The 25,751-nt window shown below is 31.6% G+C and overlaps 2 protein-coding genes across 2 annotated transcripts; both read left to right on the forward strand.

Annotated features, from left to right (window-relative positions):
- Positions 1-209: 209 nt before the first annotated feature.
- Positions 210-8,212, forward strand: LOC136216542 (rac-like GTP-binding protein RAC2). The gene is made up of 7 exons (XM_066003083.1): positions 210-476; positions 1,302-1,389; positions 3,445-3,554; positions 4,475-4,538; positions 5,060-5,124; positions 6,117-6,182; positions 7,905-8,212. The coding sequence occupies exons 1-7, from the start codon at positions 357-359 to the stop codon at positions 7,998-8,000; spliced, it is 609 nt and encodes a 202-aa protein (XP_065859155.1). The 5' UTR covers positions 210-356; the 3' UTR covers positions 8,001-8,212.
- A 9,542-nt stretch (positions 8,213-17,754) lies between these two features.
- On the forward strand, positions 17,755-23,710 carry LOC136217129 (uncharacterized protein At1g28695-like). The gene is made up of 3 exons (XM_066003714.1): positions 17,755-18,018; positions 19,436-19,831; positions 22,628-23,710. Exons 1-3 carry the CDS (start codon positions 17,854-17,856, stop codon positions 23,159-23,161), a joined length of 1,095 nt encoding a protein of 364 aa, XP_065859786.1. The 5' UTR covers positions 17,755-17,853; the 3' UTR covers positions 23,162-23,710.
- The last annotated feature ends 2,041 nt before the right edge of the window (positions 23,711-25,751 follow it).

Here is a 25,751-nt window from a genome sequence, read left to right on the forward strand (position 1 = left end):
CCGAGTGATCAATTGGTTACATTTTATGCAAATTCAAGGTGTGAATTGAATATTTTATGCAAGCTGATAGAGCTATTACAACACTTTAAAAGTTTAAGGTGTCAGACAAATGATATATTAATCCTTATTTAAATTAAATTTCCTTTTCCATATATAAGTATACTAATAATGAATTCCAATGGGTCTATCCCCCCTTTCTAATTCTCCCACTTCTCCTTTTTGCCTCCCTTGACAGCTCAAATTAAAGTGATTCCAAAATCTTTTTTTTCTCATACAAATTTTCTTCTTCTCTCTCTCACTTTCCCTCTTCATAAATAACATTAACAAACTATGTCAAACCCCAAATCACCATTAAAATGAACACTCAAACAACAACACCAACAACAACAAAGTTCATCAAATGTGTAACTGTTGGTGATGGAGCTGTTGGAAAAACTTGCCTTCTCATCTCCTACACTAGCAACACTTTTCCTACTGTATGTACTCCTTTTCCATTTCTGATTCTTACCCATTTCTCATTTTGGGTTTTTATTTTGTGGGTTCTTCACATTTTGGGCTTTAATTTTGTGGGTTGTTCTTATTTTTGTTTTATAGGATTATGTTATGTAAATAAAGTTTTTCCTCCTTTTCTATTTCTGATTCTTACCCATTGCACATTTTGGGTTTTAATTTTGTGGGTTCTTGTTTTTTTTTAAATAGGATTATGTTCCTTCCATGTAAATTAAGTTTCGTATCCGTATCCGTGTCCATTTGGTGTACAGGTCTATTTTTGTTTGTAGGTTACTATATGCAGTTTATGTTTTAAAAATAACATTTCTCCCCTCTATCTTTGTTTCCGTTTCGGTGTATGTGTCAGTTTCTGTGTGCGTGCAACATAGATTCTTACCCATTACTCATTTTGGGTTTTAATTTTGTGGGTTGTTATTTTTTTGTTTTATAGGATTATGTTCCTACTATATGTAAATGAAATTTCCTCCTTTTCTATTTCTGATTCTTACCCATTACTCATTTTGGGTTTTAATTTTGTGGGTTCTTGTTTTTTTTTATATAGGATTATGTTCCTCCTGTATGTAAATTAAGTTTCGTCGATTTTTATTTGTAGGCTATAAAAAGGTTATGTTTTAGAAATAATGTTTTATTTTGGGTTTTAATTTTTTTGGGTTGTTCTTGTTTTTTTTCTTATATAGGATTATGTATTTAGTGTATGTAAATAAATTTTCCTCCTTTTCTATTTCTGATTCTTACCCATTTCACAATTTGGGTTTTAATTTTGTGGGTTGTTCTTGTTTTTTGTTTTATAGGATTATGTTCCTACTGTTTTTGATAACTTCAGTGCAAATGTTATGGTTGATGGTCAAACTGTGAATCTGGGTCTTTGGGACACTGCTGGTAATTTCTCTTTCTCTTGTTGTTCTTTGTGTTTGATCTTGATCTTAAAAATTGTTTGATTTTTATTGTAATTTTTGTTTTTGATTTACTGGGTTTGATTCATATGTTGAATTGAGGGGAAATTTTATTTTGTTTTAGTTTTGACTCTGTTCTAATTCTTTGTCTGTTTAGCGCAAGACATGGGAGATAGTGAGTTTTGAAAATGGCTGTTCTTTGACATAATTACCATTATAGCCCCCATTGTTCTTGACAAGTTGTTTTCTTCTTTCTTCCTTTTGCTTTTTTTTTTTTTTTTTTTTGACAAGTTTTACTTTTTCCTACTTTTTGACTTTCAATTTTCTAGACACAGAATCATTACTTACTGTTTATTTCAACTTTTTCTATTTGGGAGACGATACCGATTGTAACATTTCATCAAATACTCTGCGGTTTCATATTACATGTCTGTTTTTCTAGAAATTCTTTTTTGTTTCATATTACATATTATAGAAATTCTTTTTTGTTTCATATTACATATTATTTTATATGATCAGTATACGTTGAATTATCTTTTTTTTTCTGCTAAAAAACGCGGGTTTACAGAAATTAATTAGAATAATGGACTTATTATAGAATAAATAAATATTGGAATCAATAGATAAAGGTCAACAAAGGTTATCGAACCCGGACCGGTCCGATCGGTCCAACCCGGTTCGACCAGAACCGGTCACAATATTAGGTCGGAGGTGGTCCGGTTGTTAAATCCTTGAAATCCGTTCAAACCCGCTCAAACCGGCCGGTTCAACCATGAACCAGTTGACCCAGTACAAGTTAAGCGGTTTGGTCCGGTTTGTTTTTAGACATGTTTAGTTAAAAAAAAAATATATAAATTTTGACAAATGTAGAATTCGAACCTTGGACCTTTGGTCTACAGACTCTAATACTCGCCACTACACTACCATTTCACTTATGTCTATTATTAACTATTTAAGAATAAATAATAATGTTATAACTTAAATAATTAAAATATGATTTAGTCTTATTTTTTTCTATTTAGATAAATATCATTAAAAAACTATTATATTTTCTCAATATTAATACAGTTTAATTAGCATTTAGATTTTAAATATATACAAATAAATTTTAAAAATCTAATAAATTTAAATTTAAGTTGAATTATAAAATACATATCCTATTAGCATATTTACATGTTGATTATTAATAAAAAAATAATCACTATTAATTTTAAAAGTATATATTTTCTTTAATTTTTATATTTATTTGTCATGTTAAATTTATTAATTTGATATCATGTTTTGATACTAAATAAATGTTATTATATTAGTATAATTTTTATGAATATAGTTGATATTATACTATGTTATAAGATTAAATATGAATAAAAATATAATTTACACGATTTTTGAATACCGGTTGAATCCCGGTTGGATCCCGGTTAAACCTCAAACCCTTGACCCTTTGTCTTTTCCGCTTGTTTGACCCGTCCGGTTTTGACAACCATGCTAAAAAGACATGTAATATGAAACAGATGTAGTATAAAATAGTAAAATTTTAATAAAATATTTGAATGGTAATTTGAGATTCTAAATAAATAAATTTATGGATGAAACAATTTTGTGCATTTTGATGGGTAAATTACAGTGTATAATTTTTTACCCTATTTCACATTTTAGTGTACAACCTTCAATTTTGCATATAAAATTGTACAACATTTCAATGACTTCCAACTAAAATGGACAATCGTTAATTATGATTAGTCAACGCATCACATCAGCGATTTGACTTTTAGAAAAGTCAAAATTGCTAACGTGGCGCATTGACCGGTCAACTTTTGACTTTAGAAAATTTTTTTGACTATGATTGGGCCTATAACGAAAGTGGTAGAACCTCGTGAACCAGGCGTAAGACTTCTCTTTTGTACAATACTTTCGAAGCAGTATACTCGGATTAATCAATTGATGTTATTTACGCACATTTATTTCTTATAAAGTAATATACATCCCATTTTTTATTGATCAGAAGATAAATTAAATAATTTTAGTATAATTGATGCAGGTCAGGAGGATTATAACAGGCTAAGGCCTTTAAGTTATAGAGGGGCTGATGTTTTCATTCTTGCATTTTCACTCATAAGCCGGCCTAGCTATGAGAATGTTTCAAAGAAAGTGAGCTTCCTTTTCTTTTGCATTTTTCATCAAATAAAATGCACGGACGGTTATTGAAGTTTCATGTCTGTTTCACAAACGTTACTAAATTGGACTTCACATTTGATTTTAATATAGTCAATCAATTTATCTATAAAAATTCACTGGAATATTGATATGGCGAATAAAACAGTTGAATATATGCCAACTAAGCAGATAGTCAACATGATTGATTTTTATGACCGACCTGCTAGAAATATGATACGTCTTAAAAGGGTTTTTATTTCAAGCACCGGATGCTTGCAATACCCTCCTATAGGAGAAGTCTCTTTTTTGATAAAAACGATACATGTCGTTTCTTCTATGGGGTCCTTGTAAGTACTCGGTGCTTACAATAATTTCCCCATCTTAAGCCATATTTTGTTTTTGAAAAATCACATCTTTGTCTAATGTGACACTTTGTTGACATATACTCAACTTTTTTTGCATGCCATATCAACATTCTGTTAAGTTACTGGAATAACTTTATTAAAATCCAAATTGAAGCTAAATATTTTCTTTAAAAGAAAATAAAATTAAACAACTTTTTTTTTTAAATAGATCTCAAATTTCAGTGGTTGTCGGTACAATTTATCCATGTTTCATGAGAAGTTTTACTGTGGAACGAGTCTAGTATCGGTCTCTCCACTCAGATAATGCCACATCACCAGTTGGGTTGACGTGACATCATCTGAGTGGATGGAAAACAGTACTGATCCGGTCCAATTGGATTAACGTGACATCATATGAGTGGACAGAACCAATACTAATCCAGTTCATTGTAGAAATTTTTACTTTTCACCGTGTTGAAGTTCTTTTTCACTTATTGTGTTAGCTAATATCTTATTCTTCTCTTGCTTGTGCTTCTTCCCCTGCTTTTTGCTCCTATTTTGTTGGAGAAGTGGGTCCCGGAGCTCAGACATTATGCTCCATCAGTTCCTATTATTCTTGTGGGGACTAAACTAGGTAATTCATTCTTTCCCCTATTTAGTTACTGATTATATTTCACAAAAACGGAAACAGATATGAAATACACAAATGCTATTGAATAGGAGTTTTCGTGTAACATAGATTACTGCTTATATGAATTGATATTGCTGATAACCTATGTAGATGTTAAATTATCTTATGCAATATAGACATGATCAATTTCGTTTTGCTTAGTTTCGATAAATGATCAATCTCGTTCTTCTACTTAACAACCAAGTCAAAATAAGTTCAAAAATGAACTTTTAGTATAATTTGACTCTTCAACTCGGCACTTTGTTGGTTAAATCGATAAAAAATGACACCTATCCAGAATCAAAGAATCACATATATATTGACGCTTGACATTTTGTGATTGATCTGCTCTTTATTGTTTGATGTTTGCTCTTTCTGGTAGATATTAGCGGATTTTTCTTCTAAAATAGCTATTAACAGTTGTTGTTTTTAATGGAAATATATATGACTGCTTACTGAGTTTTTGTCTTTATTTGAAATGAAAGATCTCAGAGAAGATGGACATTTTCACTTAGATTATCCAGGGGCATGCATCATTTCAACAGAGCAGGTAAGCTAATAAGGAATTTTTTGCTCAGTAAATTGCATCGACAGTCACTGAAGTTTGGGATCTGTTTCAGAAAAGCCAATAAATTTGGTTTTCTTTTAATAAAATCAATCTAGTTCACATCTAAATTGAATAAAGTTGTTCTGACCAATTTGTATATAGAAACTCATTGGAATATTGACGTAGCACATAAGACAACTGTATATGCGCCACGTTGGATAATACTTTGAATCTTTTAAAAACAAATTGTGGCTATGTGGCGGTTACATTAGTCATAAAAATCAGACATGTCTCTATAGTGTTTAGTTGACCTATAGTCGATTTTCTTTTGTGCCACATCAATATTCCAGTGATTTACAAATTGACTAGATGAATGACTTTATTTAAATTAGGCTCCACCGTCCTTTGAATTTGTTCCTTTTTATCACTTAGCCCCTCTATCTAGTAACCAAACTATCCGTCCCTCAACTCAACAAATGTAACACTTTGTGCCATTTTATATGCTTATGTATCATTGATTAGCCCTTTTAATTCATCTTATACATCCTATTAGCCCTTTCAATTCACCAAACATAACACTTCGTGTCCTTCAGGTATTTACGTCTGTTTCAAAGTAATGATGGAAGGGTTCACATTAGGTAGCATAGGTGTATTAGAATGGATGCAGAAAGTGACTTGAAAGATATACTCAATGTCATGTGAGCACAAAAGGGGTCAATCGTAGACAAATTTTGAGTTGAGGAAGCTGATAGGTTGACCTTTAAATAGAGGGGCTAAGTGATAAAATGAGACAAGTTGAGACGCGGCGGAAGTATTAAACTTTTAAATCAAATGCAATATTCTGTCATTTTATTAAAAGAAAATGAAATTCAGTGGTCTTTGTTAGATAGACTTCAAACTTCAATGACGATGGGTATATTTTACCCAACTTTTGCATATGAATCTATTGTTTTGTTGTGGTTGCATTAAACATTGAATTATCTTAATCCATGAAGGGTATAGAATTAAAGAAGCAAATTGGAGCCTTGGCATATGTAGAATGCAGCTCTAAGACGCAGCAGGTTTGTCTCACATCTCTACATTACTATATAATTAATATCTTGGCTTAATACATACACAGCCCCTGAACTTGTCCTTTTTTTCATTTTACCCCCTAAACTTAAGGGAGAACCTATTGACCCCCTAAACTTCTAAAAAGCCACCCAATTTACCCCTCCTCTCCGACGTGGCGCTTGGATTATTGCAGCTTTGTATTTTGCCAGGTCAGCGCCACGTCGGAGAGGAGGGGTAAATTGGATGGTTTTTTGGAAGTTTAGGGGGTCAATAGGTTGTCTCTTAAGTTTAGGGGGTAAATTGAAAAAAGGGACAAGTTCAGGGACTGCGTATGTATTAAGCCTAATATCTAATATGATTAACAAGCATTAATCATGTCCAAAAACATCATACATGTATAAATATCATATATATGACATCAAAAAGGAAATGTAAAACAATCACCGAACCGAGTTTTTATCGAGCCTGGATGGAGCTTTAACGAGATTTATTGTACATACGTAAAATAAGTAGCATATAGGAAATAAAAATGAAAGCCTTGTGAAATACTCTACACAAGTTTAAAATATTTATAAAAACAATCACATGTTGTGGTCGAACTTTAAGAATAATAGTTGTTGCTGCTGATCGGAGAAGATAAACTCACAATCGCAAATGACTTTGTTTTCGGCATAGTTTTGTGTGGACAATAACTACTAGTTAGGACTGTGAATGAGCCGAACCGTCGTGTTGGGCTCGAAAGCTCGCGAGGAGACTCGGTTATAGGTTCGTGAACAAACTTGATTTTTAATGTTTGTTAGCAAACTTGGTTAGATTTTTTTTTTTTAAAAAATAGTACATCTATAAAGGGGAAATGTAAACGACGTAGTAAAACTATATAGTTTTATGTTAAAGAAATTTCATATCAATATAATTAATGAGCATAATGAATTAATTGTTCGCGAGAAAAACTCGTTTTTAAGCTCTCAAGCAGCTCACGAACAGGATATCGAGCTCGAGCTCGTCAATTTTCTGACGGGCCGAGCATGAGCAAGTCAAAGCTCGCTCGACTATGTTAAAGCAGAAACAGGAAAAGCACAATTTCACCAAACATAGTAATGGGATGAGTCACGGACGAGGACGCTCTCTTTAAGACGTTTGCGGAACTACCTCAGTAAGTGCAAACAGAAGTCTACATTGGGTCGGCCGGTCAGAGGATGCGTGTGTGGTGGTCAAGCATCAACTAAGTCCTTACCCTTTCACAAAAGTGGGTACCCCTTGGAGCACATTCAAATGTGTGAGGACCTTCTTTATAAATATCACTTCAAAGTGATTTCCAGGGACGCTTTTACACTTCTATAACAAAGCTTTATGGTTTATTTCATAAATTCAATTTGGGCTAAATATTTTGAACTTTAAATTCCTAATTTTCGGAAAAGCGAAAGTAGAGCCAATGACTATGGGATTAATTATTTTATTTTAAATTAAATATTAAAAATAATCGAATCTGTTCGTGAGCTTTCAAATCAAGGTTAAAGAAGCTCAGACTCCAATTATTAATGTCTAGAGTCATGAGTTGAACTCGAATAGTTTGCGAGCTACTGATTCGGTAACACCTCTAATATTAGATCCATATTAATGAAAATTCAAAGATTTATTTGATTAAAAAAGTTAATTTGAACTTATTTTTCCAAATGCACAAAAAAAAAAAAAAAAAAAATGAAAAATTAACAGTTAGATATATATTGCAGAATGTGAAAGGGGTGTTTGATGCAGCTATAAAGGGAGTTCTTCAGCCTCCAAAGAAGAAGCAGAGAAGAAAACAAACGCTATGTCGTTTCCTTTAATTCTTTTTTGCTATTTTGTCCATAATTTATCTATTCTTTTTCCTCTATTATTTTGTGATGCTTTTTTTTTTCAATTTTTAGTTCTTTTTCCTTTTTTTCTTTTGTGATATATTAGTTAAACTAATCAAAGGTCTTGTATGTGGTGTGTATGTTTTAAATTTGGAATTGGAAGTTTTTTAGGGGAGGAAGTAAAAAAAAAACATTAATGCTCATTAGTGTACTTTTTCATAGATTAATTGAGAAAAAACCATGTAATTTACATCCAAAATTATGAAAATTAATGATTAACGGTCTGATTGTTTCTATCTACCGTTTAATCGTTTAATGTTGTTGTTTGTTGTTATTGTTTGTTATTGGCAAAAGCTGTTTTCCCAAAAAATAAAGATTTCTTGTTGCTTTTGTAAAATGCTAGGTTACTAAAGCCTATATTTACTTTGTTTTTGACAAAGTAAGTCTTAATTTGTCAAAATTCACCATTAGATGAAATTTACACTCCATCATCCAAACATTATATATTCATAGTTTGACGTAAAGTATAAAAAATTGAACTTCAAAGAATAAGCAAACGGATATTGAGATTTGAAGGCTTTATTTTGGTCTTATTGAAGGCTTTGTTTTGGTCTTATTAAGGGAGCGTTTGGTTTGGGGTCTTTAGGAATGAGAATGAGAATGAGAGGGTTTCATTCCCTTTGTTCTTGTTTGTTTAAAAAAAAAAACTCATTCCCTTTACCCACTTTAGGTTAAACCATTACCCTACTTTACGTTAAGTCATTACCCCATGCCCCCTAGGGAATTGGATTCCCTTTATCCCATTCCCTCTCCTAAACATATCCAAACACATAGGGGAATTAATGATTATTCTTTTCCTTTCCTTTAGTTTCTCTTTCTTGATTCCTTTTCTCTTACCCCTTGTGAACCAAACGCCCCCTAAGAGATTTGGAGAAATAAGAGATTGATACATTATTTCAAAAAAAAAAATGACACATTTTGCTTTTGCATAGCAAAAAGGTGTATCAATCCAGTTTAAATCGTATATCGAATCGATTGAATTCCACTTTTTAGTTTGAGTTTTTTAAACCAATACTGCAAACATCCAATATTGAGTTTCATCCTTAACTTCATTAGAATCATGGTCGGCTCCAGTGGGAGGTAGTCTAGGCGCCTATCTATGGGTCTCCGATCTATTTTTTATGTATTGTTGGTGATATTTTTAAGAATAAAAAATATTCACTTTACAACCTTGATACGTGCGGGGAAATGCGGGCTTGTCAGAGAATTAGGTTTTCAATCTATGTTTAAGAAAACAGTTTTTTTTTTTTAGATATGTGCCTATATCTAATGGAAAATGACTAATAATCAAACAATTGTACGGGAAAAGCAAGGATTGTGAAAATGTTTCCATAGGTTCCTAGTTGCCGCCAGCACAACTTTAACTAGAATTTGACCAATAGTTTTCGGTGATTAAAAATGTAAGAATAATAAAGCAAATACAAGAGTTTTTGAATTTTTTTCTTTTATATTCACTTTAAAATGAGAGTTTTGAGTTACAATCAAACGAATAGAAATAATTACAATCAAGACAATGGCAAAATTAATATTCACAATGTCAAGAGCAATAATAATAATGGAAATTAAAATTGAAATGAATTAACCGAAGCGGTGAGCGGTTGCGTCGAAGCATCGTGTTGAAACGTCATGCCTGTCTGAGGTCGTTATCCCGAGACCGATGCTTGACTTGAGTGAATATATGTAATGCATGTATAGTGAGCTTAATTGATTGAATGTGAGTATAGGAGAATTCGGAAATTGGCGTAGCAAAACTGATATTTCGGCTAGGATAGTGATTTTTAGGCGTGAATTCGGGTAGGAAAATTGATCGGGTTCGTGCCTGATCAGACAAAGAGTAATTTGTACCGAATTAAGAACTTGGAAGGACGATTTTAATGATGAAAATCGAGTATAGGGGCTGCTGGAAAATGATATTTAAAATGATGAACAAAAAGCTTGAGATCGTAAGGAATATGGCTAGGATCGGTTGTAAGAACAAAGGATTGGTGATTGGAATTGAATTGTAAGCTTGAAAGCTCGAATTTGGGAATGAATTTGGACTGAAAAGGGACGAATTTGAGCTGGCAAAAAGATGAATAGGGCGAAAACTTTGAGAGAATATTGAGAGAAAAGTGTTGTGTATTTTGGTTTAATTTTGTTCGTTTAGTTTTTGTTAATTTTTGTTGGATGTTTGAAGGGGTTTGAAATGAAGATAGAAGGGACTATTTATAGGTGAAAAAGACTTGAAGAATACTCACATTTATGCCCACTAAACACACACTTACCAACTACTTATGTCATGCTTTCACCTTGAATAAAATCTGATTGTGCATCCTTAATTATAGCCTTCAACGTGACTTGTTTAGCTTTGACCCGAAATGCTTTGTATTTCTGCAGCTGACTTTGAAAAATTCATGCTCTCTCTGTGCTTGTCCTGTGATGATGCTGAAGATAGATCCAGAAAGCTGGGGATGTCTATTTTCTGGATCTGACCTTACTTCTGAAGTTCTTAAATGTTTAGCTCCTCGAATAATTTAATCAAACACTTTGGGTTTTCCTACACATTTTAGTTAGTTTAAATGGCATATTACCATTTTATCACCCACTAACCCATGTCTTCCTCTCTTTTGACTATTTCTTTTTTGATTTTATATTTTATATTTCTTTTGATTTTTCACAATAAAAATAAAAAACATAAAGAACTATAGGTTATAATTATAACCTAGGGTCAAAATATGAATAAATGTAAAAAATTACATTTACCCCCAACATATATATAATTCAAAACTAATTTTAATTATAATAGGGTTAATTATATATAGATGTCATGTAGTTTCGCTGATTTGCAGATGTGTATCTGTGGTATTTTTTTTTATAAACACAACCTTGTAGTTGTTGTCGTTGCCAAAATCAAGGCACCTTGATGGAATCTGTTAAGTGAGTGACGTGACATAGGGATATTTTGGAAAAACTGAAATTTGTATTTATTTATTTAATTTTTTTGACTTTGCTCTCTCTCCCAGAATTTTAAAAAAAAAAAAACATTAAGAAGAAGTCCGCTAAACCAACATGCCATATCTATATGTAATTAACCCATTATACTATTATAATTATTGAAATCTCAATGATTAAAAATAATCCCTATAAATAATTATTATACCATATCTAAAAATAATCCCTATAAATAATTATTATACCTTATTTAAATCGAAAAGCGACACATTGTCTCCTTTTTTCTTAATCATTGTTTCTTATAGAACAATAAGAGTTCCAAATTTTATTTCACAACTTTTTTGTAACAAATAAAATTTACAATTTTAGCCTCATGGTTATTGGAAAAAGCATATTTAGCCTCTATGTATTAAAAAAAGTACAATTTTAAGCCTAACAATTATCAGACGGTACAGTTTCAACCTCATTAAAGTACAATATTATCTTTTCATTAGTAAAATATAAAAAAATACAAATTCGATCAGTTCACAATTAATCACTCTCGATCCCAGGAATTACGGACCAAATGGTCTTTGTGGATACTAGGTCCGTAAATCTGGGCTCATTTCTCTCCTATTAACAAGAGAGACGTGGCCCACCCTGTTCCACAATCTTGTAATTGTCTTCTACAACTCAACATCAATATAAATAGAATAAGCCCAACTCAAGGTAAACAAGTTCCTTCATATTTAAATTACATCTTTAATTTACTGATTGTGATCATCCTCAAGTCTTCTCTACGAACCGACTTAGTCATTGGAACGGGTTATTCATGCAAACGACCCCCTTTGACTTTACTTCTGCGTGGTTATAAATTGACATGTGGACTTTCAGATTCAACCACATCATAGAGTAAAAAAAATGAATTAAAATATGTAAAATAGTGTAGATGATTAGAGACTGCTTAAAGCTCCACAAGAAGAAGAAGAAGAAAATGAGAAATACAAGGGATTTCTCAACATTATATAGTCTTGTTTTACTAGAATAGTTGTCTAAATTTGTTTGAAATACGAATTATTTTGTTAATTTTACGGTAAATCAACATTAAAATTCAGGGTAAATTATAAAACTAGGTCAAATAGGAGACTCATTTACATATTTAGCATAGTTTTCTAACTTCTTACAAATCTAGGCATTTTCAATACATTTGGACAAATATACCCTTGTCTTTTCCCATTCCCCATTCTTCTCCAGAAATAGATCGATCAAATGGTGATTTAGAAGGCGATCTCCAGCAACCTACTTCCACCGGCGTTTTGAAGGCGATTTTGACGGCGTTCTCAGCAACTCCTACTCCGGTGAGAGAAAAGGGAAGCGAACGGCGGTAGAGGAAAGACGAGAGGGCAATTTTAGGGCGAACGACGGTGAGAGAAGGTGAACGGCGGTAGAAGAAGGTGAACAGTGAGAGAAAAGACGAGGAAGAAGGCGAACAGCAGAGAAAATGGAAGAAAGAGGGCGATTTTAGGGCGAACGGCAACCTCGTTCCGTGAGGCGGAAGATTGGGAATCGCAGAGAAAAGGTCTAATTCTATAAATTTCACTGAATGATTGTTGGTGTATTCATTTATGTTCTGATTTTTTTGTTAAATAATTAGGCATTATTTCCATAATATTTATAAAAATACGACAGACATTAATTGTTGTTTGACATTTTTTATTATATACCACTTAGCGAATTTTGTTAAAAACACATCCAGACTTTGCATATGCTAATTAAAATCAACTAAACCAAACATTCGTTTCGCAGGCTTCGCATATGCTAATTAAAATCATCAACTAAACCAAACATTAGTTTCGCAGACTTCGCATATGCTAATTAAAATCATCAACTAAACCAAACATTAGCTTCGCATATTAGCTTCGCAGGCTTCGCATATGCTAACCTCTGCGATGTCAGACGGGAGGAAGACAGCCGCGCGTAAATATTGAGGGTATTATGGGAAAGTCACACAAAATCAGTCTAGATATGTAGTAGGTTGAGTGAATGGGTTAAATATATAAATGAGTCTCTCATTTGACCTAGTTTTATAATTTACCCTAAAATTCAATGATAAGCTTTGATTTTTTTGTTAAAATTTTCTTTTTATTTTTCAAAATATATAACAAATACTTTGAAACAAAAGTGTATTTCTAGAAAAATAGTCCTTCAAAGATAGACAAAAAGTATACGAGAGAATTTAAATATTTAGGCTTTTTTTATTTTACGAAAAATATTCTCTAAGAAAAATACTTTCTAGAAAGATAAAATAATTTTTTTTTTTTTGCTTCAATATATTAAAAATCACGAGCTATATCTTAATTCAAGGATTACAAAATTATTCAATGTTCCATACTAATTATTTTGATTCAAAGGGTGGAAAATAAGTTTCCATTCTTAAATTGGAAAGTTTTGCTTATTGTGAAGATTCGATTGCTTCGAATTTGTATATACGAGATGTATATGATTTATCGTAATTTATGTTATTTATGAGAGATGCACTTCGCCATAGATCAAAGTGCTCGCCCCATGTAAAAATAATATCAAATAGATAAATACTTAGCAACTTCTGAAAGTTTATGGAACAGTTGAAGTTTTGGAATTATTGAATTCAATTGGATAAAAATATAAGGTTGTTTGAAACTTTTAAAAATTTAGAGGGTAGTTAAAGTTTTGGACGAAGAACATAAGATGACAACAGATGTATTAAACCCTTTTTATTATTATTATTGATAATTTTCTGATTACTCGGTTTTATACTTAATGAATTTTCTTTTTAATTAAAGTTTTTTAAATATACTAGTTTAAGCGATTTGAGATCAATAATAATAATAATAATTATTATTATTATTATAATAATAAACGGTTTACCTAATAAGAGGGTTGGTTGTCCTCACTTGCATTTTGATTAGAAATTTTGATTGACCCACCTAATTAGTCCGCCAATCAATCAATTAATTTTGAGGAGAAAATCAATCAATTAATTAATCAATGCATATATGTTTTAATTTTATTTGTTGTAAACCATATCGAGCCCTCTAAAATTATCCATTTTGATCACTTTATCCCTCGAATTTAAGAGACAAGTCATTAGCTACTTAAACTCTCTAAAAGTGATATAAAGTACGTTTTATTTTTCCTCAATCGGAGAAGATTGATGTGATTGAATCCTATAAGTCCACTTAAAAACCTCCAATTGGATAGAAATAAGGTCAAAGGGGGTTGTTGTCCGGCTAACATGCTCTGATGCTTAATCCAATTTGAGGTAAGACTTGATGATGAACACAAAGGTAAATCAAAGCTAAAACGTAAGCTTAATGAATGAATGGATGAAGTATCATACATTGAGTTGTTCTTATTCTATTGATATTGTGATCGAGTTGTAAAAGACGGTTATGAGTTTAGGAACGCGATGTACTACGTGTCAGTTGTTGATAGGTGAATGTGTGTCCAGATATCGGGTTTGGTATCTCTTAAGCCCACTAGAGTCGTGATTCACGGGATCAAACGTGATTTCTATAACGGACGGATTCTTGACTGGGTCTTTTGAGACTTTCTGAGCCAATATCTCCAATACGAAGTGTATTGACCAATTGTTATGGTGACGCCATGTGTTCTCTTTTCCTAAGTGCTATGTGGCAAGTTTGTATTCGCCTGGTATCAAATATTCCCCCCATGTCTAATTTATCGTTCTTCATCGGCTTCGGGAAACGTTGTACTTGTTGATTCTTGATAAGCTAAATGAGAGGAATTTGATCTTGATAATTTAGGGCTTTTTCAAGATATGAGGGAGGATAAAAAGGTTATGCAGGGCTCCTGACAGTTGATTTGCTCGTTGCTTAGCCTGCTCATAAATACAACTATAAAAATGTTTTTGCTCATCCTCGCTTAGGCAGTCTAGGCGGAGCCCGAATGGGTAAAAGTCGCATAGGGCCAAAAAGAACGTCCAAATGGGCTAATCAAAGAAAATTGGGGCGAACTCTCGATTTCAAGCGCCTAGGCAGTTCATGCGGCCTTATTTTGAACAGTGGTTAACCATATAAGGTAATTAGAAAAAATGACATGCATAATGCTCCATTTGGTTACTGTACAATATTAGGTAAGAGAAAATTTTGTGTTAGAAAATAAATCATTTTCCGATGTTTGATTACAGCATCGGAAAACTAAAAAAAAAAAGTAGTAAGTGACTACTGTTTTTATAAAAGTAAAAAAGAATAGATTAGGATTCCGAAAATTTAGAAAAATATTTTACTCTTTTCTTCGTATATTTTTGTGGTGACTAACCTAAAAGTTTATATTGACTTTTTTTCTAACCGGAAAATTAAAAAAATATTTTTCTACATAATATTTTCCACTAAATAAACGAGGATAAATTTTTTATTATATTCATTAAAAATATTAATATACCTTTTGGTACTCAAATAAGAGACGGCAGAAAAACATTTATTGCCCTTCCTAGAAGGCTACAATCAAATCAAGGGGACCGAAGAAATAAAGTAGCGTGGTCTTTCGGGATGTTGACAATAACCTAAAAATGGAAAACATGCACCAAAATTTCTTACTTCTGAAAAGTCTAATGCGTCCAAAACTAAGAATATTATATTTCAAAAATCCCAAATAAATTCATTACTAGTATTTTCATTTTACTCCAAAATAATAAAATCATATGATATGTTATAAAAACACCTCTAAAATATAATTTTACTTGTAATTTGATAAGTGATATAATTGAAAGTTTAATATATTATCAGGGTCTTAGAAATTTTATAGGCAGTAAACGAAATAAGAGATAAATGACCCTTAATAATAATAAAAAAAGTTAATTAATGGCCAAATTTAATTTTAATGTTTCAACAGAAATGCAGATTTAGCCGTATGAAATTGTGCTTATTTAACTCTAATTTTTTCAAGAAAGATTAATTTTAACCATGTGTTATTGAAAATTTGAAAAGAGTAGTTTCACTATTATTTAATTATCACATCGGTCTTCCAAATGAGTTTGTCGATAAATTGAAACAGTTTGAGTGATTTTAGAACTTAGAGCATCTCTTACAATACTCATCATATTAAGTATTGTTATATTTACCAATAGTGATGGGGGAAAAACTACTCAATAATAAATTATTATTAAAAAAATAAAGGCTTAATACATCAAAGGCCTTGAACTTGTCCAAAAAGATTAATTGACCCTCTGAACTTACATAATATCTCGTTAACTCCTTAACTTGCTTAAAATAAACTATTAAACTCTTTAATTTGTTTAAGTGATCTATCGGTACTCTGAATTTGCTTATAGTGATCTATTTGCCTCCTGAACTTGTTTAAAGTGATCTATATTGCAATTTGTTTAAATCCGTGAAAAAGTCATCTACACTTAATATAAACACACACAGAAAGCTCACTTCTTTCTCATCACTATCCTGAAGCAGCAGAAATCAGAAAGCTAATTAGACCTCAAAAGAAATTGCTTTTTTCTCATTCAATCTTTCATCTTTTTGCCCCATTTTTTGTGCATCACATGGTTTTGGTTTTTCTCTAACAGGATACTCATACCCCATAACTTTCTTTTCACTATAATTGACCTCCATTGATCACTCTGCAACTTCATCTTCTTCAATTTTCTCTCACAAAGTTGTGGTGAATTTGATAGATCCTCTTCAAATGGGTTGTTTTTTTATGGTGAATTTGATAGATTTCTTCAAATGGGTTGTTTTTTTGTGGTGAATTTGAAGCATCTAAGATAGATTTCCTCAAATGGGTTGTTGTTGATGGCTTTAATTCTTAGGTTTAGGAAGTTACTGTATGTGGTGCCTGTAAATTTTAGAGAAACAAAAAAAATTGGCAACGAAGAAGACTGTTCTCCCCCAAAAGTTTGAGAATAAAGATGGAATATTTACACAAAATGATGAAAACTATTTAAAGATTAGATTTAGAAAGAGATAGAAATTCAATTGATTTTAAAGAGAAATTAACAAAGAGTAGAGAGAAGAGAGAAAGAAAAAATTAAAGAGAGAATAGTGTATTTGATTTTTATTTTTTATTTTGGGGTTGTTTGTGATAATTAGATAATAAGGGATTAATTTATAAAATAAATAAATATAAAAACTAAATTAATTTTTTTCCCTTTGACTTTTTGGTCTGTGTTTACTCACGGAATGAATCTCAATGTACCATTTTACAAATTTTTAAACCACAAGGGTGCCAATCGAAAACAAATGTAACCACAAAGTTTATTTCTGTAGTTTTCACAATAAAAAATCAAATGGCTTAGGGCCTGTTTGTTTACCTACGGTTTGTTGTTGTTGTTTGCTGTTACGGTTTTCTGTTTGCTGTTGGAAAATACTGCTTTTTCAAAAAGCAGAGATTCTCTGCTTTTGTAAAAAACTACTTGTGAGGTGTAAAAAGCAAACATGAGGTCACTAACCAAACACATAGTGCTGCTTTTCAAGTGTAAAATGCAAACAGGAATGTCACTAACCAAACACCTAAAACTTTCGAACCGAAAAGGCAAACCGGAGCACGAAAAGGAGCACCCAAACACCCCTTAAAGTGCTTTTTTTTTTGCCATAAATAAAACTGATGATATTAATAAATGAAGCATAACATTGAATTTAGTTTTTTTTTAAAAAAAAGCATAACATTGAATTTTCTTCCTTTAGAGAAAAAAAATAAATTATTATTATAAAATTAAAAATGGTAAAAAGCCACATAACTAAAACCTGATCATGTGCTTTGCATGAGCTTATTAATTTATCACAACTCAAACACTTCTTCTCTCTAATTTCTTAATTATCTCCTTTCCTTCCCTCCCAACTCAGTTTTTTTCTCTCCGGCCGCCATGGATTCTTCCAACAACAAAAACAACAACTCATTACTTCGGTATCTCGCCCTCCTTTCCCTCACCTTCGCCGGCGTTTACTTCCTCTCCTCCGCCTCATCTTCTTCTAATCCTCTCCTCAATCTCCGTCGGAAATCCTGCCACCGCGCGCCGCCTCTGTATTCCGTAAGTCTTATATAATCTTCATTGCTTTATTTAGATTTTAGACTCCGTTTATTGAGATAAAAAAAAAAGTATGGATTTCAAGGTATGTATCTAGATACAAAACGCAGGGATGGATTCGGGGGTTTACGAAGGACTTGAACATCTATTGGTCGTTGAAAAACGCTAAAAAAACGTTGTGTTTTCATGTTTTGCACGGTTTTCATTTTTTTTTGTCAAACATGTATTTGTGGAATTTTTTTACCAAACGACTTGTTCATTTTGCTAAAAACAATGATCTGAAAATTAAAATCACTATCGATAATATCAAAAAAATTAAATTTGAGTTGATTTAGGCATTATTTGATGAGGAAAAAGAAGGCGAATGTTTAGATGAATAAAGCTCTGGAAATAATGATTTTGGAAAATAATTTTTTTTGTTATATAGTAAATATGGTACTAACTAATTTTAATTATTGGAATTTTTCATTTTGAAGTTAACTGTTATTTTTATAGTATAAAGCTAAAAATCATCGTTTTTAGCAAAACGAAAACCTTAATCCTTGTTTGAATAAAAAAAATAAAATCCACATATACTTTGACAAAATGTAAAAGCATATTGTTTTTTTTACTTTACCATATTTTATATAAAAAATACTAAAAAAAATCAATTTAACACTTATAATCACGATAAACATCATCTTTCAATGAATTATGGGTCGTCACTGCAATGGCGAAACATATGGAATCACACACAATGGGATTCATGATTCGTTGATGAAGCTATTTGGGAGTGCTTTTAGTATTTCTTTTATTGTTTTTTAGAAAAATTTAAAAGCTATGTTCATAATTTCCATTTTTTCACCCTTTTGAATCTGTTATTAACAGTACGAACACAAACATCGAAAGCTGGGATATAACTATTTGTACTTCCAACAACCCCTTTTGAGGAGATATGAGAGCTGAAACACTTTTTGAACGAAAAAAATATATTGTTACTACTTTCACGTTTTTTTATCTGTTTCCTATTCAATTTTTCACATGTAATATAATTATGTCACGTGTTAAAAATTGAATGATGGCTGATAAATGTTTCTAAAAGTCGGGCTGCTATGATGCCCTTGCAGTATTTTTCATATGGACCCTGATGACCATGTGAATTTGGTCATTCACCGTTAGATGTATGCTGATTAAATCTAAGCCTTAGGATACTTTGAATCTCCACCTTAGGATTTTAATCAGCTTACATCTAAATGGTGAATGACCACGGAGTTTGGAAATAAAAAAAAGTTATAATTAGCGATGAAAAATTCTCTCGATAAAAATATATAATTTCCGCAATTTCACTAAATTTAGAATTTATTAGTCGAAATAATTTTCCTGATTCCGCTACTATTTAAATAAAATATATTTTAATTTATTTATTCTTGCCTGTAATTAGAAGGAGATTAAGTTCCCCATTGATGAACTGCAACAAGCTTTAAATAAAGCTTCAATGCCTAATAAAACAGTGATCATCGTCGTAATCAACAAGGCTTACGCAGAGCCACCGACGACCGGTAAATCGGAATCTGCAATGCTCGATATTTTTCTCGAGAGTTTCTGGTTAGGAGAAGACACCCGACGACTTCTCGATCACCTACTTCTAGTCGCCGTCGATCAAATCGCCTACGACCGGTGCATTTTCAAGAGGCTTAATTGCTATAAACTTGAAACGGACGGCGTAGATTTCGCCGGAGAAAAGCTTTTCATGTCTCAAGATTTTATTAAGATGATGTGGAGAAGAACTCTTCTCCTCCTCGATGTTCTCAAACATGGATACAGCTTCATTTTCACGGTACGTCGTCGTTTTTAATGTATTTAATTGGCAAAAATATCATTTGACCCTTGATCTTTTATTTTATGGTTCAATAAGTTCTTGATCTTTTATTTGGATACATTAAGTCATTGATGATAAAAAAAAAAAGTAATTTTGAACATAAACTTCAGTTAATAGACTGTTATTCATTGTACATGCATTTGAAATTTGTATTTTTTCACTGTTTAAAAGCAGTTTGGATGTATAATGTGTCTATAGGAAAACTGTAAAAACCTTAATTCAACCTGTAAAAAATATATATTTTTTATAATTTCAAATACAGATAAAGTTAATAATGTATTTTTAACAGAATTAGATGTTCGCAACTTACTGATCTGGTCATTAGGAGCTTAATGAGCTAAAAATAAATGATAACGTATCCAAATAAAAGATCAATGGTGCAACGAACTAAAAATTGAAAGGTCAAGGGTCTAATGATATTTTGGCCTATTTAATTTCGTGTTTATTAATTTAATCATTACTTTGAAATTTGAATTAGCTTAATTAATTAATTCAATGTTTGGTGTCGGCACGGAAGTGGAAATTTGAGGTTTAAAATTGACAGTTTTGACTTTTGATTAACGTTTAGTAGTTGCTTTTATAAAATAAAAAAACGTTTTATAGTTGCGAGTGGTTGTGTTTCATTGCCTAAAAAAGACTACACGTGTCCTCGTGGGGTTGGTTACATAACTTTCCAATTAAGGTCAAAATATCTAGAAATGTCTGTCTCACCAATTTTGTTTTTTCTAAAATTTGACAATGTCTTAATTTGCAATATTTCCCAATTAAAGTTTTAAGTGGAGATTTAGTTCTAAAGTATAAGTTTTGAAGCAAGATAAATTTTAGATTTGGATTATCGAAATTTTGAAAATACTAGTTTTACTGTCATTCAACTGTCATATTGGATCTTTTAAACAAGTTTATAGATAAATTGAAACACTTTCATATATTTTTTGTTGGCTTTTTTTGTAAATATATTAGTAACAAAATAAATATGTTAGACAGTTTGAAAAAAAAAATTTATGATTAACTTATATATAGCAGATTTAGTTTTTAACATTTTAACATAATTTTTTTTTAATTTTTTCAGTAATACACTAAATTTTCTACATAATTGATATTTGGATTTGTCAGATATTATAATAAAAAATATATGATTTGACCTTAATTATCAGTTTCAGCTTCAATTGATTTTATGACATGGTATCAGAGCCTCTTGACCCAAACGGTCGGGAGGTTCGAGTCCTGACAACCTCATTCCCAAGGAACATTATGGTGAGGGTGTGCGTCAGAGATTATAATAAAACTATATGATTGAGCATTAGTGGCGAAGCTTTTAGCATAGTGGTTGAGAGCTTACCTATGACTAGGGATGTAATGGGTTCGAGTCAGGGTGAGGATTTTTTTCTTCTTTCGCATTGTGCATAAATTTTTTGAAAGGTCAGATGTGACAGTTAAATACCAACTAAAATTGATTTTACTTGGAAACGTTAGAATTAAAATTACATTATTTTATATATTAGGCTAAATCTATATTTCTTCAAAAACATTAGAATTTAAAAACATTAGAATTTAATTTGATTCTTATCCCTTATTTTTATAAATTATATATATTGTCAAATGTGTTGATTATTTATTATTATCATTTTTTACAAGAGGGAGAAGAAAGATATGTAGAAGAAAATTTTAATTTACTTTCTAGCCTCACATTTCATGTGACATTTTCTATTTTATTTTTATGAGAAAAAAACAAAAATTAATGAAGAGAGACACATATTTCGTTTGCAATAAATTACTGTAGTTATTAAATTTTTTATTATTTTTTAAAACTAATTATTTATTTCTTTGGTAAAAAGTATTAATGAAAAGTTACTGTGGTTCTCGAATAGTAAAAAAATATCAGAGCTCGGATTCTTAAATGTTGGGGTATACTTCAAAAAGCAGTTGGTGAAATTTGCTTTCACAAATGTTGACACCCAATCAATATAATATTAGTATTTGCCTAATACATACAAAACCTCTTCAAAGTTAGGATGTATGTAAACGAGATGGAACAGGACGGGGATTGCATTCTTCATTTCCGTTCTCCGATTTATTTGGGATTTTTCGTCTACATCCCCAAAATCTAAATGGGGAAAATTTTGTTCAGTTGTTCTTGTCGGGATCCTCATTCTCTATTTTCATTATGTTTTTTTAATATATATAAAACTTTTATTCTACTTTTCTCCGTCCTCTTGACATTTGACATAATATAACGATAAATGGTAAAATTAAATTTGAGTTGAATGACGGAAAGAAATAATAAAATTGATATATCTAACTGATCGAAATGACACATGGCCTCCACCTAGTTGATAAGTGTCATTTCAGTCAGCTTGATGGCATCCATTTGTTGTTTGGTTAGCGGTGAAAGTTTACCACTGTTGATGTGGCTGATATGCCACTTTTCCGATGTCTTTTTGTTTTTGAAGGTGTCGGAGTGATTTTATTGAGACGAAATTCAAAGTTGAATAATTTTATTGAGATAAATTGCGGTTGAGTGACCATTTTGAGACAACTATAAAAGTTCAGTGATCAAGGCAGTTAAATAACAGTCAAAGCGGTCTTTTAAAATTTTCGCTAATACAGGGGTAAAATTGATTTTACTTGGAAACTTTAAGATATTTCATATGTTAGAGCTGAATTTACACTTCTTAAAAACGTTACGGACGAATTTTATCCTTATTCCGTTCAAAAATTGAATTAGTTAACTAATTTTAGTGTGAATTAATGCAGGATGCAGATGTGATGTGGCTAAGAAATCCATTCCCAAAGCTAAGCAACAACAGAACCATAGATCTTCAAATCAGTACAGACATATTCAACGGCGACGTATCATCGGAAAAAAACCTAATCAACACAGGTTTCTACTACATAAAATCAAACAACAAAACCATATCATTATTCGAAACCTGGTATTCAAGGAAAGACAATTCCACAGGTAAAAAAGAACAAGATGTTCTTCTAGAACTTATGCTGGAAGGGCATTTTAGACAATTGAACCTCATTCCAAGATTCTTGGATACTGTGTTCTTCAGTGGGTTTTGTACGGACAGCAGAGATATTAGAGAAGTAGCAACAGTTCATGCTAACTGTTGTAGAAGTATAGATGCCAAGATTCATGATTTACGAGGTGTTCTTCGAGATTGGGTTAAGTTTAAGACAATAGTTAATAGGTATAAAAGATTGGCTATGAATAATGGAACATTCCCTTTTAAATGGTCTCCCCACTTAGGATGTTTGAGTTCATGGAACCAAACTTCTGCCTAGAATGTAGTTAGATACAAAAGAAATTTAGAATTATAGAGGGTATACATTTTTTTAAGGGTTAATTAAAAAAAATGTTGTGGTGTCGCATTTTTATATGTGGTATCTATGGATTTTTTCGTTGCAAAAGTAACCATGTGGTTTGCTTTGCTATGTTAGAAAAAATCAAGACAAAAGATCTAACGCCATCAAAAGTATTGACGTGTTCAGAGGTAATATTATCAAAAAAAGTGATATACTTTTTGACTTTGAAAAGTCAAAATTCATTCATTAATGGTGTTATGTATTTTGCTTTGATTTTGCTAACAGAGAAACCCAAATGAATACTTTTGTTTCGAAAAAACACATAAGTACTGATCTGAAAAAATGTGAAACCACATAGTTTTTTTATTAACCTTTTTTTTATGTGAGATAATTTGTAGATAACGGAGCAGGGAACGAAACAGTATGAGAGAAGTTGTGAAACGAATTTCGGATAGCTACTGTTGTGCTATTGTTATTAAGTGCGAACCAATGATTGAGAAAAAAGCTAGTGTATGCTATTATTGCAGACTTTTGATTCCATTTTAGCATATTACATTTCTATTTTTAATATAGGATTACTATTAAATTTAGATATGAGATAATAAAATAAGTGAAAATAAGAGATTCGGTTCTAGACTTAACCGGATCCTCTCTTCACTTTAACCAAATGCCACATATAGATTTTTGGAAGCTTCTTCCCCTATAACGTCGGTTAAAGTACTTAGTGCGCATATATAACGCCACCAGGTAAGGAATGTTTCTCAACATCATTACCTCATATGGTACATAGTCGGTTTCACTCGTATATGGTACAGAATCAGTTTCGCTCTTATTCAGACTCTACTCCAATATAAACCCTTTCTCAAAGCTAAGCAACAACGAAACCATAGATCTTCAAATCAGTATAGACATATTCAACGGCGACGTATCATCGGAAAACAACTTAATCAACACAGGTTTCTACTACATAAAATCAAACAACAAAACCATATCATTATTCGAAACCTGGCATTCAAGGAAAGACAATTCCATAGGTAAAAAAGAACAAGATGTTCTTCTAGAACTCATGCTGGAAGGGCATTTTAGACAATTGAACCTCATTGCAAGATTCTTGGACGCTGTGTTTTTCAGTGGGTTTTGCACGGACAATGGAGATATTAGAGAAGTAGCAATAGTTCATGCTAACTGTTGCAGAAGTATAGATGCCAAGATTCATGATTTACGAAGCGTTCTTCAAGATTGGGTTAAGTTTAAGACAGTGGTTAATAGGTATAAGAGATTGGGTATAAATACTAGAATATTTGCCTTTTAAATGGTCTCCTCACTTGAGATGTTTGAGTTTGTGGAACCAAACTTTTGCTTAGAAGAATGTAATTAGATACAAAAGAAATTTAGATAATTAATGTAATCTATAAAATTTATAATTATAGAGGGTACACGTTTTCGCAGATTGGCAAAAGACCCAAGACTGTCAAAATCGTTGACGTGTCTAGGTGCAATATTGTCAAAAGAAGTTATGTGTTTTTTGACTTTGGAAAATCAAATTTCATTCATTAATGGTGTTATTTTTGTCTTGATTTTACTAACGGAGCAAATCACATGTTATTTTTTGCATCGAAAAAACTCATAGGTATCGATCTGCAAAACGTGAAACCATGTAGTTTTTTTTAATTAACCTTTTTTATATGAGATAATTTGTAGATAACGAAGCAGAGAACGAAACAGTAAGAGGGAATTGGGAAGCTGATTTTAAAGTGTTTATGTTGTGTTATATATTATTGTTGAGTGAGAGGCATTGATTGAAAAATAAAATAAAGAGTTAATTTTAACATATACCATTCCTATTTACGAGATGATAACATAAGTGAAAATAGGAGATCCGGTTCTAGACTTATGGCCTGTTTGATTTACATGTTGTTTGTTGTTATTGTTTGCTGTTCCGGTTTTCTGTTTGCTGTTGGAAAAGTATAGGGATTTCCAGTTGTTGGAAAAAGCTATTTTTCATGTATAAAATGCAAACAATAGTTCCATAACCAAACACCTAAAACTCTTATTTTTAATATGAAAGACAAACAAGAAGAAAAAATGGAGTAAACAAACACTCCCTTAGCCGGATCCTCCCTCATGTTAATCAAATGTCACATATAGGCTTCTGGAAACTTCTTCTCCTAAAACGTCCTTAAGGAATCATATCTCCTAATTATGAGTTCTTAGTGCATATAGATAGCGGCACCAGATAAAGAATATCAAATTTCTCGGCATCATTACCTTATCTAATGCAGAGCTACTTCACTCATATTCAGACTAAAAGACTCCACTTCTATATAAAGGGATCTAACTCCTTAATGTAAAGGTATCTCATCTCGTTATAATTCTCATGATCTCTCTTTCTTTAATCTTTCTTGCATTCTCTCTTTAGATTAGGACTAACTTGAACATCAGAGTATTTCTCGTCAGGGATATGGCCGCACTCTCTTTTGTCTCATGAGAAGAAACATCTTACCGCACCAGTTTTGACGGTCACTTCATTGCTTTATTACACAATATTCATCTCTCTCTTTATTAGCAT

The sequence above is a fragment of the Euphorbia lathyris genome, chromosome 2 (assembly GCF_963576675.1).
Source record: "Euphorbia lathyris chromosome 2, ddEupLath1.1, whole genome shotgun sequence".
NCBI lineage: Eukaryota > Viridiplantae > Streptophyta > Magnoliopsida > Malpighiales > Euphorbiaceae > Euphorbia > Euphorbia lathyris.